General features: G+C 39.4%; 1 protein-coding gene across 1 annotated transcript in view; it reads right to left on the bottom strand.

The window, feature by feature from the left end:
- The window catches only part of SPATA6L (spermatogenesis associated 6 like), a 52,925-nt gene that overhangs the window by 14,759 nt on the left and 18,393 nt on the right, over nt 1-19,773 (bottom strand). The window contains exons 6-10 of the mRNA XM_045840377.1: nt 15,177-15,254; nt 11,883-12,122; nt 9,185-9,287; nt 6,392-6,426; nt 5,434-5,630 (exon numbers count right to left, since the gene is read on the bottom strand). Coding sequence (XP_045696333.1) covers nt 5,434-5,630; nt 6,392-6,426; nt 9,185-9,287; nt 11,883-12,122; nt 15,177-15,254 — 653 coding nt within the window. The remainder of the gene's footprint in view (nt 1-5,433; nt 5,631-6,391; nt 6,427-9,184; nt 9,288-11,882; nt 12,123-15,176; nt 15,255-19,773) is intronic.

Genomic DNA, 19,773 nt, shown 5'->3' with positions numbered 1-19,773 from the left:
ACTGGGGACCTGGCCCACAACCCAGGTATGTGCCCTGACTGGGAATCGAACCCACGACCCTTTGGTTTGCAGGATGAGGTACTCTTTTAACCGCAGGGATTATATACTCCCCTACTCATTCTACCCTCCCCTACTAACACACAATGCCAATCCCAAAGATTTTGACTCAATAGACATGAGGCAACTCTTTACTGAGCCAGAGTTGAGAACCACTGGCTTGCTTCATAAAAATACTCATGAACTTCCAATCAAGAGGGCAATGTAGGCAAACACAGTAATGGCATCCTCCCACAACCACATTGAAATTACAACTCAATTACAAAACAACCATCATTCAAAACTACCTGAAACCTAGCTTAATGGAAGTCCTACAACCAGGGATTTAAAGAAGAAACCATGTCAAAACTGGCAGGAGAGACAAGGATGTGGCATTGGATGGCCCCACACCCACTTGTGGCAGATAAAAATCGGGAGGGATATCTTAATAGCGGAGGTCTCCCCTGAAGGGTGAGGCCCCTGAGCCACTGCCAGGAAGAGAAGTCCGCATAACTTTTGACTGTAAAAACCAGCAGGGATTGTGCCTGAGAGAGGGAGATGGAGGGCTTCTGGACTTCCAGGCAGATCCTCTTCAAGGGCCCAGGCATGGACTTACTCTGATACACTCCCTCTGAGCTCCAGCACTGGGACAGCAGCTCAAAAGTCACCAGGGACATACAGGGAGGAATTGAATTGTCTGGCATCATGCCAAGAGCTGGGATGGGCAGCAGTCTGACAGACAAAAAAGCTGGCAGAAGCCACTGTTCCTTTTCTAAGCCCTCCCCCAACTAAGCTGATAGGTGAGCACCATATCTCAGTACCCATCAACCTGGCTCATACTGTTTGCCCCACCCTGTTGATTCCCTGAGAACCTGCCCAACCCAATTTGTGGGCTCACCCAAGCTGTTTCTATGGCTTGTCTTGGCTAACACTTCAGACTTCCCTAAAATCTCTCAAACAAGTAATCTCTGGCCTCAGCATGCCCAGTACCTCTTGCTAAGTGGCCCTAGGCCCAGCAGTAGCAGCAGCCAGCCTTGGTTCACAGCCTGGCCTCACCTGGGCACCTCCAAGCCCAGCACAAGTAGCATCCATCTGCAGATCGCTTTGTAGTTATGCCGGGAGGCCACAGGCAGAATACAGATGGTGATTAACCTTGGCCTGCACCTCCTGGGATGTCCCAGAGCCAGTGCACGTAGTGGACAGCTTCAGACCATGTCAAAGCACTATTCAACCACCTCCACAAGTGACACACTCAAGGGGAAGACTCAGTGGGCACCAGAGTCCTGCTGAAGTAAGTCCTGTTCTGTGAGGTAAGCCCCTGCACAGCTGATCTTCCACAGTGGTTGGAAGTTGGTTGTCACAGCAAGTCCTTATAGCTTATTGATCAACCTGGGGGTAAATCCCTCCCATTGATATGCCAACAGCAATCAAAGCTCAACTACAAGAGAAAGGTGTACACAGTCCACACAGGGGAGCACGAATGGAGTGCCCAGCTTGGATGATTGAGGAATGTGTGCCACTGGACCCTACAGAATAACTACTACATAAGACCACTCTACCAAGCCTGGGAGATGTAGCAGTTCTACAAAATTCATAGAAACAAACACAGGGAGGCTGCCAAAATGAGGAGGCAAAGAAACATGCCCCAAATAGAAGAACAGAACAAAACTCTAGAAAAAGAACTAAACAAAATGGAAACAAGCAATCTACTAGAGGCAAAGTTCAAAACACTGCTTATTAGGATGCTCAAGGAATTTAGTGAGAACTTCAACAGCATAAAGGAGGACATGGAAACCATAACAAAGAGCCAGTCAGAAATGAAGAATACACTAAGTTAAATGAATAATAATTTACAGGAAAACAACAGTAGAGTAGATGAAGCCAAGAATCAAATAAACCATTTGGAATATGAGGAAGCAAAAGACACCCAATCAGAACAGCAAAAAGAAAAAAGAACTCCCACAAAATGAAGATAATGTAAGGAGCCTCTGGGATAACTTCAAGTGTACCAACGTAAGTGTCATAGGAGGCGCTGGAAGGTGAAGAGAAAGAGCAAGAAATTGAAAACCCACTTGAAAAAATAATGACAGAAAACTTCCCTAACCTGGTGAATGAAACAGACATACAAATCCAGGAAGTGCAGAGAGTCCCAAACAAGATGAACCCAAAGAGGCCCACACTAAGACACATCATAATTAAAATGCAAAAGGTTAAAGACAAAGAGGGAATCTTAAAAGCAGCAAGAAAAATGTAGTTACCTACAAGGAAGCTTCCATAAGACTATCAGCTCATTTATCAACAGAACTTTGCAGGCCAACAGGGATTGGCAAGAATTATTCAAAGTGATGAAAAGTAAGGGCTTACATCCAAGATTACTCTATCCAGTAAATCTATCATTTAGAATTGAAGGACATACAAAGAGCTTCCCAGACAAGAAACAGCTAAAGGAGTTCATCACCACCAAACTAGTATTATATGAAATGTTAAGTGTCTTCTTTAAGAAGAAGAGCCCTGGCTGGGTGGCTCAGTTGGATGGAGCATCATCCCATACACCAAAAGAGTGTGGGTTTGATTACCAGTCAGGGAATGTACAGGAGGCAACCAATTGATTTTTCTCTCTCACATCAATGTTCCTCTCTCTCTCTCTCCTTCCCTCCCTCCCCTTCTCCCTCTCCCTCTCTCTCTAAAATCAATAAACGTATCCCTGGATGAGATCTTTTTTAAAAAAGCAAAAACTATGAACAATGAAATGTGATAGCCCTGGCTAGCCTGGCTCAGAGGATTGAGTGCTAACCTGCAAACCAAAGGGTCACTGGTTCAATTCCCAGTCTAGAGCATAAAGTCTGGGTTGAGGGCCAGGTTCCCAATAGGGGGTGTATGAGAGGCAACCACACATTGATGTTTATCTCCCTCTCTTTCTCCCTCACTTCCCCTCACTAAAAATAAATATTTTTTAAAAGAAAGAAATGTGTTAAAGTGACAATAAATACATATCTATCAACAACTGAATCTAAAAAAAAATAAATGAACAAGCAGAACAGAAATAGATTTATAGATACAGAGAATATTTTAATGGTTGCCAGATTGGAGGTGGGCTGGGGGATGGATGAAAAAGGTGAAGGGATTAAGAAGTACAAATCTGTTTTTCCAGAATTGTCATAGGGATGCAAAGTACAGCATAGAGAATAATATTCTAATAACCATGTGTCAGATGGGCTTAAGATTTATTGGGATGATCAGGATTTACATATACAATGTCTACTCACTTAGGTATACACCTGAAGCTAATATAATATCATATATAACTGTACTTGAAAAATGATTTAAATAAAGAAAAAACAAAAATACTCATGAAAGGTTGGTTGAATGAATGAATGCATAAGCCATCTAACAAATTTATTTAAGAAGAAATGAGGCCTTCTTAGATCTCCTTCCTGATGGAATTAGCCTCCTCCTGCTCCATCTTTCCCTGTCTTTGGATTGTACTTCTGTCAAGTGCAGATCACAATCCATCTCACATTTAGGACATGGGGGCATGCCTGCCTCCCTTATCTAGCGTGTGAGCTACTAGAGAGTAAGGATGTGTGTGTCATGATCATGTACGCTGCACATAAAAGGTGCTCAGTAAGTGGATACTCAATTCATTCTCTCTAAAAAGTGTGCTATGCTGATTATAAAGGGTTTAGGTGATGTAGAAAAACTAGGCAAGCCCTAGTTTTGTGTGGCTCAGTGGACTGAGTGCCAGCCTGCGAACCAAAACATCGCCAGTTCGATTCCCAGTCAGGGCACATGCCTGGGTTGTGGGCAGGGTCCCCCCTTGCAAGAGACAATTGATCGATGTTTCTCTTCCTCTCTTTCTCCCTCCCTTCCCCTCTCTCTAAAGATAAATAAAATCCAGTAAATCTATCATTTAGATTTTTCTTTTTAAAAAAAAAGAAAAAGAAAAACTAGGCACATGGATAAAAGCCATGGTAGAAGAGAAGTTCTCCAGTTCTGGTAGAAGAAAAGCACTTCGTGGCTGTCAGAGGATGGATGTTTGATCATTACCCTCATTTTACAGCTCAGCAAACTAAAGCCTAAAAGGCCGAGTGTTTGTGTCAGATTGCACACATCAGAGACAATGAGCATTACAGCTCAAGTTTCCTGCCTACCACCAGCTGATGGCTATTTCCCTCTCCACTTAAAATCAATTCTATCCTCACATCTCTCAGGTAACCCCTCCTGCTCTGCCAACCTGCCACATCCCAGGACGGTAGAAACAGGATAACCTGACAGAGATGCAGGCCAGGCACATAGGGGGTATAAATATATTTCTGACCACCTGTTTTGGGGGGGACAATGTCAATTTTTTAAAATCTATGTTTTATTATTTTCTCTCAATACAGTAACTTATCAAAAACTCACATTCTTTAATAGACTTTATTAAAAGACTTGATTTAGTTTCCTCAAGCCCATGATTAAACATTTACTATAAAGTTTTTCTATAATTTCTGAAAAACACTAAGAATGCACCACCACTTTCTTTGTCTACCTCAAACTTAACATAATTCCTATTAAAATTTCAGGGACACTTTTGTTTTAAGATATTTCCTATGAGTCCCTTTGTGAGTAACTGTGTTATTTTGACATAGGGATTTATCTTATTCTCATCACTAACATTGCAGAGTAAAGCAGACGGCACATCTCCTATTCAGAACAACTATGTCACTAACATTATCTGCAGTGCCTCCTCCCGGGAGTTAAGGTGATCAACTGCCCTGGTTGCCAGGGACTACGGGGTTTCCCCAGAACGCAAACCATCAGGGTTAAAACAGTCCCGGGCAAACAGGACAGTTAATCACGTTGCTGGAGAGTGAAGTTTGGAAAATAAAAGTTCCCACTCTCCATCTCTGGCCTGCCTTCTGGACATATGCAATCACAGTTTTTAAAATTTGTGACAATAATATAAACGCACCAAGAAACCATGTCTGGAAAAAGAGAAAGAAAATATATCCATACGTCATTCATGTTTGTCTTTGGATGACAGGACTGTGGGTGATATTTTTCACTCCTTTTTGTTTTTCTGTAATTTCCAAATTTTCTATAATGAACACTTTGATACTGGTGGAATCAAAAGCTTGAGTTTTAAAATATGTAACATCTAAAGATGGATAAATAGTATCTATGCCAAGTTAGCTGTCTGCTCCATTCTCAACAAACATCCTGAGATGTGTGTTCCAGGGACAAGCAAAAAGGCTAAGCTTTTACTTTCAGGAACATCTGGAAAGGAATGCTAATTTTTCGTACCAAGAGGCCCCAGCTGACTATTCCTGAGGAAGCAGACTGGCACAGTGACCGGCCTCACCCCTGCCAGACACAGGCACTCTTCCAGCACAGAGGTGGGAGCTTGCTGCTGACCTTGCTCGGCGAAGGGGCCGATCCAGACGAGGGCTGGGAGATCTGGAGTGCCGGGAGGTGGCAAATGAAGTTTCCAGGCGGCAATCGGCATCCCCTTGGTTATCGTAACTGGGTGAGGGCTTTCCAAACTTACTTGAATCTAACCATGACGGTGACTCATTCCTTAAAACAATCCGTTCATCTGGCTCTTTGATAACCTGAGTGACAATGTGCATTACTCTTTAGTAATAGTTTTCCTTTTCTTTGCTTAATTCAAAGCTGGGGTGGAGTGGGACAAGGAAGAGAACTGTGGGCATGGGGAAGGAATACCTGCCCTGGGGTATCTCCTGCTATAAAAGAGGGGTGGGAGTAGAGAAGACTAGAGACAAAATGCTCAGGAGTCAAGGTCAAGGAAAGATGACTAAAATTCTGTATGTCTGGCAGGGATATATTAACAAGCCAAAATAAACTCATGCTCTAAACTTTGACTTGTGAAGACTGGGGATTATTGGGTTTGGGAAAGGTAATAATTTTTAAACAAAACATTTAAATGCTCTGACATAATAGAAGCACAGTATACTCCATCTTCTTTGCATATTATCTGTCCCCATGTTGTAACACAGAACTTTGCCTCTTTACCTTGACAAACCAATTTACCACCTCTATGTATAAAAGTTATCTGATTAGATAAGGAACAATGATGATTCTACGGATAAAGTAGGTATTGGGCCTACATACACCCTCACTAGTGATTCATCCTACAAATGAGAACAGTTTCTATAAGGGGGAAAAACAAACTAAAGCAAGGCAAAGCAGACAGTGGAGCCTGGGGACCTCTTAAACTCCAGTTAAACTACAGCAATTCCATAAGCAGCACTAGCTAGAAATGTACTTTCCACCAGTCATTGGAGAAAAGCACAATAATTGACATTAAATAGCTGGAAATAAATTATTTTACAAATGCTACTTCTAAAATTACCTTTATGTTAGCTGCAAGGCTGTCAAGAGAAGATGCTAGAAGAAAGAGGAACAGGTGATTCAATGACTCATTATTACCAGTTACCCCCTACAACTGCTGCTATACTTACTCCACAGCAGTACAAAAGCATTACACAATGAATTATTAGAGAACTGAAATGCTCCCTTGCAAATTACACCATCACTTTGAAGTCTCCCCCGAGCCACAGCAGTTCTATGAGTTATTCTGTCCTCGTGAAGTCAACAATGAGGTTATGTTGTTAACGACAGCACATATAGATATGGGAAGGGTAAAAGAGAGTCTAAAGTGAAACAGTAAGTTCAGTAACCCCTAGGCAGCTGGGGAAACTCATATTTGCCCAGGTGCTCAGAGCCTAAAAGAAAGCCATGTGCTTCAAATATAAAATTCATATATGCTGCTGCTTCTGCCATTCCCTTTATATGTGGTTTTCGTGGAATCCTACTTAGGCAGACGCTCTTGAGGACACTTGTTCAAGGTAGACACAAATGTTAAATTGAGACAACGAAGACATGAGAGCTTGGAGAAACTTGACACAGCAAGAGAGTAAATCATTACGATTACCCCAACTACTCAGAATGAGTAAGTAGGTCCCATGCCAGAGAACGGTGAGAATGACTAGGAAGTGAATTAATTTAATACACATAAACAAAACCAAGACTAAATTGGATTTTTCCAGGTTGAGAAGTAAAGTGGTTTTGAAATGCACATTTGCAGCACTATGCTAGAGCTCCCATGGCTTCCTGCAGTGTGACTGGGGCTTAGGCAGTGAGAGGGGCTTTCCCTGACTACTGATTCCCCTTGTGCCACTGGCAGTAAGAAGGAAACTATAAAAAGGGATTTTAAAGTCTGGAAACTGTCATGTCCTCTGGGCAGGCAGGTATGTGCACGTCCCTCTTATCCCAGGTGCTCCCTTCTCCCAGCTGGGCAGGGAAAGGGCAATGTTAAGGCCTGTGTTTTTCAGACACAGCCACAAATCTGCGCTACAGTCCCCTTGCTCACAATTTTGAACACTCCCTCCCACAGGGGCTTGTGTTTGTTCCTCTGCTTCTCACAGTGAGGTCCGTGGACCAGGAGCATCGAATCACCTGGAAGCTTGTTAGAAAAGAAAGATCACAGGCCCCACCCCAGCCCTACTGAGCCAGAATCTGCAGCTTAACCAGATCCTGAGGTGATACAAATGCATGTTCAAATCTGAGAAGCACTGCTTTGCTCTACCTTAGGCCTGGATGAATGAGCTGACAGGTGGCCTAAGCATAGGTCTGGCTTGGAAGCTACAGTATCTGAGCCCAGAGGTCTGAATGTCTTCTCGAAATATAAGTATGCCAAAAACTTGGTGTGTGACCTGTACACATTCTGTAACCTCTCTGGAACCTTAGTTCTCCACCTGCCAGGATAGGGAAAAAATAAAGGCCGAGACCAATGTCATGTGTGAGTTCTATCATAATTGGGCCAGCATTAAGCCCAACTGGTCCTCTCAGGGAAAGGACATTTGCTATTGCCAGATTTCACAGCAATAGGAAAGATGGTGCTGCTTTTACAGGCAACCCCGGTGAATTTCAATCCAAATGATTTAAATTAAATGTCAGAGGTGATAAAGCACTTTCTGTGTCAAAAGGATACTCCATCCTTGGTTGACTGCAGTCAGTCACCAGGATCCAAGGACACCGGCTTCAGTTGCCAGAAGAGACTGTGCAGCACTTTAAAACTATAAACCTTTAGGCTTAAGATAGGAAACCCTGTTGTCAGGGATGGTACCAGTCCAGTCCCACCAGGAGGAAGAGAATGGGCCACCATCATCCCTTTCTAGCCCAATAATTTTTATTAAGTTGAGGGATGGTTGAACTTCACTGCCATGACCTTCAGTATTGACACAGTTCATGTATTTCAATCAAAGGCAAAGGTCTCCAAGGGATGCTTCAACCCAGGGACTCTCAATGTGTGGTCCAGGGACCTCCCCAGGTGGTCCCCGGACCCTTCAGGGGATCTGCAAGGTCAAAACTATTCTCCTAATAATACTATGACATAAGTTGCCTTTTTTACTCATTCAGTTATCACTATACAATGGAGTTTTCAAAAAGCTACGTAACTTCTTGGTCTTTTATCTAAGATCAAGTATAATATCAAAAAGCTACATAGCACATTGTAATGTTGCCACTCTGACATTATGACAGTGGAATGTGTGCTTGTGTATTCTTGTAATTTACAAATTTCTCAGTTTTCATTTCTAATATACTAAATATTAATAGATATCATCCACATAAATGAAAGCTCTTTGATGACCTCAATTTTCACGACACCTGAAAGTCTGAGGTGAATAACTGCTGCAGGCAGAGTTGACTCACCTCCTCACAAACATGGACTCTTATAAAGCAAAAGTTATGTCTCCTAATCACTGATCCCCTGCTCTTTCCTATCCAGAGAAATGGCGTGTCTTATTTGTTAGCTATCAATGGTGCCTTTGCAAGGAGTTTGTACCAAACAAGCTGCTCCCTGCTTTCCCAGCCCAGCCAGGACACAAATGCTGCCAGAGCACACATGGGGACCACGGTAGTCAGCGCAGTCTCCTCAACAGCTAGGAGAACTCTGAAACTGCTTCTAGCCTGACTCTGCTCCATGGAAACTCCTTCCCTGGAAACCCCACAGCTGGAGAGTACTTGAAGTTCAATCCCAAGCATCCAAAGAAACATGTGATTCCACAGTATGAAAGATTTAGAAGTAGGGTGCATTTGTTCCTATAGGGAAATGTACAGGAGTAACAAGAAACTTGAATACCTCTTCTCATTGGAAAGGGACAGTGTGAAAACTTGGATTTTCTTCTAGACTTCCCAGAATGATGCTCTGAAATACTCTCACCAAAGGGCTTTGCACTGTCCACCTGAAAGAAAAAGAAATAAGATTTGAACCCACCATAGCCTGTATTACCCTCTCCACCTTACCTGTAATGCCTTCCTCCCCCTCTGTCGTGGGTCATGCAAATGGGAAAAGAAAGTTGGGAATAAACTAAATCACAGTCTCCATGTACATTCAATATTATCCCAGTAGGAAGAGAAGTCTGTCCCTATCTCCACTGAGGCTAGGTCACAGAGAGACGGGCTAAACATTAGCGTAAAGAACTCAAGTTGGACACAAGTTATATTCTAACCACTGGTAAGGATCAAGCCCACAAAAGAGCAAGTGAAGTTCATTTTGCAGTCTTTTAAAACAGGGCAGAGTTTCGTGTTCCCAGTCTGAGCAGTGCTGGCCTAGGTGGGCTTCTCCCTGAAGATGAGGGATTATCACAAGATGACCGTTCAGCTTCCACATCCCCTGCCAGTCTGAGTGACTATATTATTTTACTTAAAGTAACCGTATTTTCACAAATTGGACAATGTGATCTGTAAACAGGTAAAAAAATGAGAGTTGCTGGATTTTTTTTACTTTATTTATTTGTTGTTGTTGTTTTAATTTCAATAAGAGAGGTTATAACATTATTCTTCATTCTACTGGAAGAAATATATTGATTAGAATTCACAGTCTCTACAACATTAGGTCTTGTAAATTTAAATGCTTCTACTTAAAGCAACACCAGATATCAGGAAATCTGGCTAAATAAAAGAGAATGTATAAAAGCACTTAGAAAAGAGTTTCGCACTTAGTAAAGGCTAGATAAGACTTTGTTCAATGAAATAAATATCAAGCTAGTTTTATTACCTAAGAAATCTACCAAGATTTTAAGGTTATTTGTCCCATAACAACTCAGACTAAAGTTGCATTTTACAAAAATGTATTTCAAATGGAATAAATCAGACTGTCCAATAAACTCAATTCGATAATATTTTTGTGATGCCATGTTGAAAGACTGGTTGCTAGATTTTTGTCAGACATTTTTATCCAAGTCACCATGAAGAAAACAGCCGTTCTGTGTTCTTAGCCAAAGAACATCTCTGCACTAGCTAAAAATCAACTCTGAACATGGTCATCTCAGCGACAGCGTGACTTTGGGGTTTACCATGCTTCCTCTCTGATATCAAATGCACAGACATCACCACTGGTGACTTTAATTCAAATTATCAATTTGACTATAATATCAATAGTTAACTAATAGAATCATAAGAACTGCTGGAGAATAAGTCATGAACTAGAACACAGAATGGTGTCAAGAAGAATATGAAATATTAGAAATGCTTATAATGTAATATTAACTGTATATATTGAGAAACTTAACTACGTATAGTATAGTATAATTACAGCTTTGTGGAAAAATAAGGCCTTTTGAATATAAAAAGATGAAAGAAAATGCATTAAGTTAAATAAATTATGTAGTTGTTTTTATTATGCTGGTGAGCCTATAGGTAATTATTTTGAATATTTTAATATTTTCCTTTTTTTTATAGTAGTCAAAACATTTAAGGAGACTAAAAGAACTAGTGTGATTAAATTTGCCAATTTCTCTGAGGTTTAAATCTAAAATAAATTTAATCAAGGGCTTTGACTATGGTACATTATTGCTTCTTCCTGCATATGTATTTTCCCTGCTCTTATGGCCAATGAGCAACAACTTCATTTAAAACTTAAAGCAGTTTTCTTTAAAACTGACCAAGTTTTAGTTTTAGATTGATACAGAGTATATGCCAGCCTTTGTTATGTGTCTTCGACCTATTAGTTCATTGATTCTTCTGGATGACAGTTGCCATGACACTCTTAATTAACAATTTTCAAAAACTAAAAGCAGGGATAGCTTCTAGAGAGCAAGTCCTCTGTACAAAACATCTTTATAGGAATTTCCTAAACATGACTCTAGGACGGAAACATAATTTAATCAGTTATTATTCAGTTTGAATTCCCTCTTTAATATTTTTAAGTATATTTTATTGAGTATGCTATTATAGTTGTCACATTTTTTTCTCCCTTTTATTCCCGTCCACCCTGCACCTCCACCTTCCACCAGCATTCCCCCCTTAGTTCATATCCATGGGTTGTACATATAAGCTCTGTGGCTTCTCCATTTCCTGTTCATAGTTTTAATCTTTTTTTAAATAGATTTTAATTAGAGAGGTGAAGGGAGGAAGACTGTGTGAGGAACATCGATCAGTTGCCTTTCTCTTGCCCTCAACCAGGGACCTGGCCTGTACCTTGGCTGGGAATTGAACCAGCAACTTTGCAGACTGAAGCTCTGTCCACTGAGCCACACCAGCCAGGTGATCTTTTTCTTAGGTAAGTCCCTTTAACATTTCGTATAATAAGGGCTTGGTAGTGGTGATGACCTCCTTTAACTTGACCTTATCTGAGAAGCACTTTATCTGCCCTTCCATTCTAAATGATAGCTTTGCTGGATAGAGTAATCTTGGATGTAGGTCCTTGCCTTTCATGAGTTTGAATACTTTTTTATTTAATATTAACCAATTAGTTTTATGACCTAAACTTCCTGTATTCTGAGCTCATTCATACCCTCACCATTCCAAAAAACTCCAAAAGATAATTTTAAGCTCACATGTCTAACTACAAACGGAGGTTTGCTTTCTCTGGAGATTTTGAAGTTATTTCCAAGGTTCAGCTGAGCTGGCTGGTCCTGGAAGAAACGCCTGGTAGAATATGGAGAGGGCACCCGGGACTGCATGCTCTGGGGCGATTTGTTGAGATTATGCTCCCTTGGTTTCCCATGTGTATTATTTAAGGGGAATTTTGGTCCATATGGTGTAGATAAAGGACTTCGTGACTTATAACTTTCTTCCTGAAACCAAAAAGGAAAAAGAAAACAATACTTTTTAAAACAAAAATAAAAAAAGAAAATTTTATCAGAATATAACTATATCTAATTGAACTTTGTTTAACTAAGGTAAAAAACTGACCATCTCAGATTTGTAAAACAGAAACTCAAGTAACGGCATTTTTCTACTTAATTTTTCTTCAGTTCAGCTTAACATTATTAGTATGTATAACTTGCTATTATGTTGTATTTCAGTTAATAACAGTGAGTGAGATATATTTGTATCAGGAGACAGTAAGTCTTAGAAACTTCCCCAGTCATAGACAGATGATCAATCAATACACAGATATTAAGATTGAGATTAAGAGAATCTGGTATATACTCAGATCCAGCAATTTCACACTAATGAAGTTGTTATAAGGAAATAATTATGACTATGTGTTTAGCTAAAAATATTTTATAACAGTTCAAAACTGAGAAACCAACTATATTGGAAAGTTGTGAGTAAGCAATTGCCTCTCAACTACAAACCCACCTTTTCTAGACTCTGCTTGTAATACAGGGCTGTCACTCTGCAAAACCCTTCTCCTTCTCCAGCTATCATTTGACTCTACCACCACTAAGAGGCACTGGAGGGAGCCTGCAAGACTGCACCAAGAAGGCAGAACTGACCACTGCCAGTTTTGCATTTTATTCCTGTCAGCATCAGCCCAGCAACTATGCTTTATCTTGGCAACAGCACATGGTTCCAGTGTATAGTTCCCACCACTCCAATAATCCCAGAACTAGCCTCAGTGTGACCTCCTCAGACATACCAGCACTCAGAGATTGGAGTCTAGCCCCACAGGAGCTGAGGCACCCGCTATGAGTGATGTCTCCCCTCAGAGGTCTGAGTCCCAACTCATCTAAGTCCTACCTCTGAATTCCTGAGGAAATACCCAGGAAGGCAGCCCCTCCACAGGGTCCTTCTCCTATGGGATTCCCTTTCTATGGGGTCTCTTCCTCAAGTTTCTGTGTTCTCGATGACCCAAACTCTTTCCTTTGTTTCCTCAGTCCAAGGGGTGGAAGCTGCTTCCTGCAGTTACTATCTCCATCACTTCAGTGTTCCTTTTACCTCTCAGTACTCCAGCCTCTGTTTAGCCTTTTTTTTTTCCGTTAAATCTTTCTGTTAAAATAATATGTGTAGTTTGTTTTCCTGACTGGACTGTGACATATCCGTTAAGTTCCCAACTAGGAAAATGGTTGGCCAAATAAATTATGGTGTTACTGAGCAATGGCATACAATGAAGCCATGACAATTTGCCTGGTGTAAAAGTACTTAAGGAGTCCTGGCTGGGTGGATCAGTAGGTTGAAATGTCATCTGGTACACAAAAAGGTTGCAGGTTCAATTCCCAGTCAGGGAACATACCTAGGTTGTGGTTTGATCCCTGGTCGGGGGAAGTAGAGGAGGCAACCCTTCGATGTTTCTCTCTCACATTGATGTTTACCCCTCTCTGTCTCTCTCCCCGACCCTCCCTCCCTTCTTCTCTCTCTAAAATCAATAAACATATCCTCGGGTGAGGACTTTTTAAAAAAGCACTTAAGTACATGAGAATATGTTCATGGTATATTAAGTGAAAAAGGAAGGGTATAAAATAATATGCAGTATAGTATGATTTTGATCCTTAAATAAAAGTATATGTGTTGTATAGAAGAATATACTCAAAAAATTATACTCATCTCTAGATAGTAAAAATGACATAAAATTTTTAATTTTATGTCCTTTTTGCTTATTTCTATTTTCTAATTTTCTAAAATAAGTGGGATACTCTCGTTATGACAAAAAATAAAAGATATTACTTTTACTTTATTTTTGATTGATTTGAGAAAGGGAAAGAGAGAGAAACATCAATTTGTTGTTCCACTTATCCATGCATTCATTGGTTGATTCTTATACATGCCCTGACCAGAGATCAAACCCACAACATTGGCATATCAGGATGACACTCTAACCAACTGACCTACCTGGCCAGAGCAAAGATATTACTTTTATAAGAGTTAAAAGGAAGATTACATATATATATACACACACATATACATATATATAAAAGGAAGATAGACATATAAAATTTATATGTATAAAGAAACCTCCCATGTATAAATATATATAAATAGGAGGAAGGTATATATTATACATATAAAATTTATATGTACATGAAAGATGTATATAATTTTTTATATACACACACACATACACACATATAAATGGAGGTTTTAAAGAAAAAAGATAGATGGAAAAATTCACTGTGCATACATATAATTGGAGAAAATAGTGGGTAAATAAAGAAAAACTGAAAAGCAGCTAATTACTTCCTTAAAATTAATCATTGGTCTCCCACTGTATGAGTTATAATGCCCAGAGGATTGATGGATTTGCACAGACTCTTGTGATTAAGTACCCACAGTCCACATTTTCAAGGTCTTTTGAAGGATCAGGCAAGATTTAGGATGACAAGCAAAGTATTCAAAGAAGCTTTACAAATTACATTATATTCATTCTCCATAGTGTTCTAGAAAGGACTTTAAATTGTTACAAAATTGTGTACAATAAGGTAAAAGAAACACAGAAAGAAATCAGGGTGAAGGGGAAACTAGGAGAACAAGAGAATGAAACAAGAGAATGAAATGGAGGGAGTGCTCACGGATGCCCCAAGACCCTCCACGATGACCAAAGGTGGCCCACAATACAACTCTGACCTTCAGCCTCAGAAGAAGAAAGAAGGAAACACTATTGTTCATAAGATCAAGAGTAAAAATCATGGAACAACAACCACCAAAAAAACTAACTAGCTTACACGTCAAACTTGTGATCTTAGCTCGAGATCATTCTGTTCTACCAACTGTATCGTGATGAATGTGTCAAACATATTCACTCTAATGTGACAAGCTGGGCAAACAGTTTTATAGAAATTCAAAGTTAGCAATAAGTCTCCAGGTTTCTATTCATCCAGTTGCATCTAAATTTGATAAACCTAGTTCTTTAAATTTGTGGAGAAAATTCTTGACATTTCTATTACTGACTTCTTGATTATACTTACAAGAAATCTGTTTCTATGCAGAAGCACACATTCTCTGATGGCTGTCCTTGTAGAAAACTCTATTTTGGGAGCAATGCCCTAAAAATAAAACAGCATAAAAGAGGCAAGTAAAATTATTGGAAACAGGTTCTTTGCCCATCCATTCTTGAAATCATGCAAGAACTTAATTGCACTTTTGTGTGGTTGGCATAATCCACATGCATTACTTAAAATATACATGTAACAAATATATATACATATATATACATACATACATATATATATATATATATATATATATATATACACACACACACACACACACACACAATGAAATATTATTCGGCCTTAAAAAAGGACATTTTGCCATTTTCAACAACATAGAAGAACCTGGAGGACATTATGCTAAATGAAAGAAGCCAGACACCACAAGATGAACACTGCTTGAACTCACTTATATGTGGAATCTACAATAGTCAAACTCACAGAAGCAGAAAGTAGAATGCTGGTTGCCAGGGGCTTATAGGATGAGGGAAATGGGTAGATGTTGGTCAAAGGGTACAAAATTTCAACTATGCAAGATGAATAAATTCTGGACATCTAATATCTAATGTACAGTGATGTGACTATAGTTAACAATACTATATTGTTATTAGATATTTGAAATTTCTAAGATCTCAGGTGTTCTTACCACAAAAGAAAAGAAAATGGTAACTAGTAACAGTACGTGGTGGATAAATTAATTAGCTTGATTGTGGCAATTATTCCACAAAAACATCAAGTTGTACACCTTAAATATATACAATTTTTGTCAATTATATACCAATAAAGATGAAAGATAAAAATAATATGTAATAATAGCTAAACACACAAGTTGTATTATGTGCCAGGTCCTGACCTAAGTCCTTTGTGTGTAGGAACTCATCTAATCCTCAAAACCACCTAATAAGGTAGGTCTTAATAGTATCTCTACTTTGTAGAGAAGGAAACTAAGACACAGAGTTAGAGTAACTCACCCAGCTAGTGATGGCAAAGCTGGTTATTGAACCCAGGCACTCCAGTGTCCATGCAGTTAGCTACTCTAATGAGATTAGATTACCTAGGGGACATGAGGGATAGGAGTTTTCCTTCCCTATCTACTGGCTTTGAAAAACTTGCTTTATATCTCATACAAAATACTTATGTTCATTTGACCTATTTCCAAACTCTTCATTTTGTTGCATTGTTTGATACTCCTATTTTTGCTAAGTATCACATTGTCTAAAATATTGTGAAATATATATATTTCAGATCAAATATTATATCCAATGTCACACAGCTGGGGATTGGGAGAGCCAGGATTTGCAACTGTTGGAAAGTAAAGCCCATATTCTTCCCGTCACCCCATGCTACCTCCTGAGGGGTAGGGAGACTCAGCTTGTTTCCTGTGCATTCATTCCTATACACATCCACCCCTGTGCATTCCTCGTCTACAAAATAAGTCCTTAACAGACACAACCTACATTCTGAGCTCCTTTTTTGTGGTATGGAGAGAACTCTAGAATGCATAGTATGCCCTTAAGAGTACTCGGTGTAGACTGGTGGCTCAAAATTTCTGGGCTTATAAACACAAGGGCCCAGGTGCTGCACAGGGTCAGATCACCCAAGGGGGCATTTGATAAAGAACATATAATGCCATGACCAGTACAGCATCACCTCCGGCTGACAAGGCTGCCCACATGAAGAAGAGGACTGGGGGCAGTTCCAGGCTCCACAGTGCTACTGGTGAAATCACAAGACCTCACATGTGTGGCAGGCCCCTGGTCCCCCATGGTGCAGTTGCCTGAGCCTGAACAAGTCATCTCTTGAGTCACAGACTTGTATAGTCTTCTCATTGCCTCACAGGGAGGCAGTATTAAACCTTCAGTGACAGTACAATAAAATACAACAACTCACCTTCATTGTGCACATAACTATACAGCAGTATTATGCTAAACACTATCCATACATTACCTCATTTAACCCTCACAATATCCCTATGAAGAAAGTACTATTATTAGTCCCATTTTATAGGTGAGAAAACTAAGGTAGATTAAGTAATTTACCTTAAGTCACAGTGTCAAAACTAGGATTGAACCCAGATGATCTTAGGCCATACTCAACCACTATCCCTATAGCTGCTCAAGAGTTCTTCACATCCCTGGCTCACTGTGCCTGGAGAAGAGAGGAGGGTCCCTGCCAGGAAGGAATCTGCACTCTGTAACACACTCTTGCTCACCTTAAATAACCTCCACTCCTAGCAATGATTTATAGACAACGAGAAGGAATGTGTTCTCTTTTCCACAGCAGCACCAATTTTAGCATAATAGTTAAGAGTGAAAATTTACAGGCTCTGTTTTGTCCGATGGTCTTAGCAGTGGGATGATGGCGATGATGGTTAGGTCAATAAATGGATTTAACAGTAGGATTTTTCTAGAATCATTACACTAACAAAAACATAAAATTAACTAAAAGTTAATAATTAAAAAAAATAATATTCTCCCTGCTTATCTTATAAATTCAGTCCTCACCTAACAAGAAAACAGATTATCTTTTTAAAAAAATCTTGACCTCAGCAGTAAAAGGGAATTGAGGAGGGAGGGAGGGAGGGAGGCTGTCAAGAGTGTCAAGTGAATAAAATAAAACAATATGGAAATACAAAGAAAAAGCCACAGTTGAGTGGAGGAAATATATCTAATTATTAAACAATTGATAAATTAAGAGAAAAAAATGAAGTGAATGATTTGCCTGACCTACACATGTAATTTATTCTCATGTCATACAATATTAATAAAAAGAAATCTGACAATAAACATGAGAGAACAGCATCAGGCAGTGACTAAGAGCGCACACTTCAAAGTCCAACAGGCCAGCATAAGGATCCCTGCCCCACTGCTCACCTGCTCTGGGACTCTGAGTACATTTCTTAAACTCCCTATGCCAGCTTCCCCATCGATAAAATGAGGGAAAAAATAGTAGCCACCTTGCAGGGCGGAGGAGGACTGGCAAGATAATCCATGTAACAAGCTCAGCACCGTGCCTGGCATCTCATGAGCACACAACAAATGCCGGCTATTATTAAAACTTCAGCAAGTGGTTTTATTTTGCTTTATAGGATATACGAGAGAAACTGGGCTCCTCTATTTTTCTAAAAATTGTTTAAAATATAGTTTAATTAACTTCATTGTAAGAATTGATACTTTAATGCTTGAGGATCTTTCCCTGCAGTTTTAAAGCCTTTTCTCATAAATCTGTATTTATGAATAACTATAAATACAACTTCCTATAGATTCTTCTTCCTACGTCTGTTCATAAAGGTAAACAAAGATAGCATTTGGAAAATTGTAAGAGGCTGTGTTTCTCCTTGTCTGGATACTTAGCTGAATACCAGCCCAATGTTGATCGATGGATTTTACTCACTAGAAAACTCAGGTAAACCAAAGTTAATATAAGGCAGATTCCTCACATGATTCTCACCAGTTTTTACTCTTTTAGCTTCTGAAGAGCAATACCCCAATAATTCAAAATAATAAAGGCAAACATCTCATGAATACCATGGATATAAGTGATACACGAAGAATATCTCTGAGAAAAAAATGGTGTCAGTGATATTCACAGAACCCTTCAAGATAATGGAGGGCTTAAAGTTACAGTCATCAGGAATTCTGATTAGGACAACTTTTGATGAATTCTATTGTTTGAAGAATTAGAACTACAAGTTCTGTCATCATAAATGTCACAGAAACGGGGCCCCGCATGGTATCTATTCTGCACAATACTCTCAACAAAATAGAGATGATAACAAGTTGAATATTAAATACATATTTTATAATTTACAAAGATGTGGCCCTTAAAATGGAGGTCATCCAAGTGACATAAAAGTCAAGTACATTGTCAGAGTTGCTGCAGAGTTAGAAATCATCACAGATAATGTCAAAATGAATATTTTGAATTTGGGTTCAGATAATGCCCACCAACAGTTAGATTATCAACTGAATACCTGAAACCTATATAATTTTATTAAGCAATGTCACCTCAATAAATTCAATAAAAAATAAATAAAAAGATTATCAACTGAATAACTGCCCTATAATTTAAGATCCTGCATTAGTATCAGTCTGTGAATCTCCGTCAGTTTCCCATCCATTAAATGGGGACCATAATGTCTGCCTTGGCTGACTTGAGAACTGTTATGAGGAAAGTAAGATATCATGTGAAAAACTAAAGTGCAAACTAAATGAGAGGTAGCATTATTACTGTTACTGCCCTATTTTACTTTATTACTAAAACAACAGCTATAATTAAATAAATTGATGCCACATCTTTCAGTTAATCTGCATTAAGAGGAGGTAAAAAAAAATCATCCTTTTTATAATCATGTGAGTGTGAGTATGATTTAGCCAGATTAGGTAAGACTCCCACCTCTCGGATCAATAATGGGGATCTTTCTGAGTAGGGCATCTGAACAAGGCTATTAAGCAGAATAACAGGGGTTCTGACCAAGATGAAGGCATCATCAGCCCAAGAGCAAGCCCTATCAGGAACGAAATAATCAGGCCCCAAGGATTTCTCTTGTAACAGAAGCCCAGCTGGGCACAGA

This window comes from Phyllostomus hastatus, unplaced genomic scaffold (assembly GCF_019186645.2).
Source record: "Phyllostomus hastatus isolate PE091 unplaced genomic scaffold, TTU_PhHast_1.1 phas_contig_34, whole genome shotgun sequence".
NCBI lineage: Eukaryota > Metazoa > Chordata > Mammalia > Chiroptera > Phyllostomidae > Phyllostomus > Phyllostomus hastatus.
The sequence above is the reverse complement of the archived record's forward strand: the minus strand, read 5'-3'. Positions and strand labels throughout refer to the sequence as shown.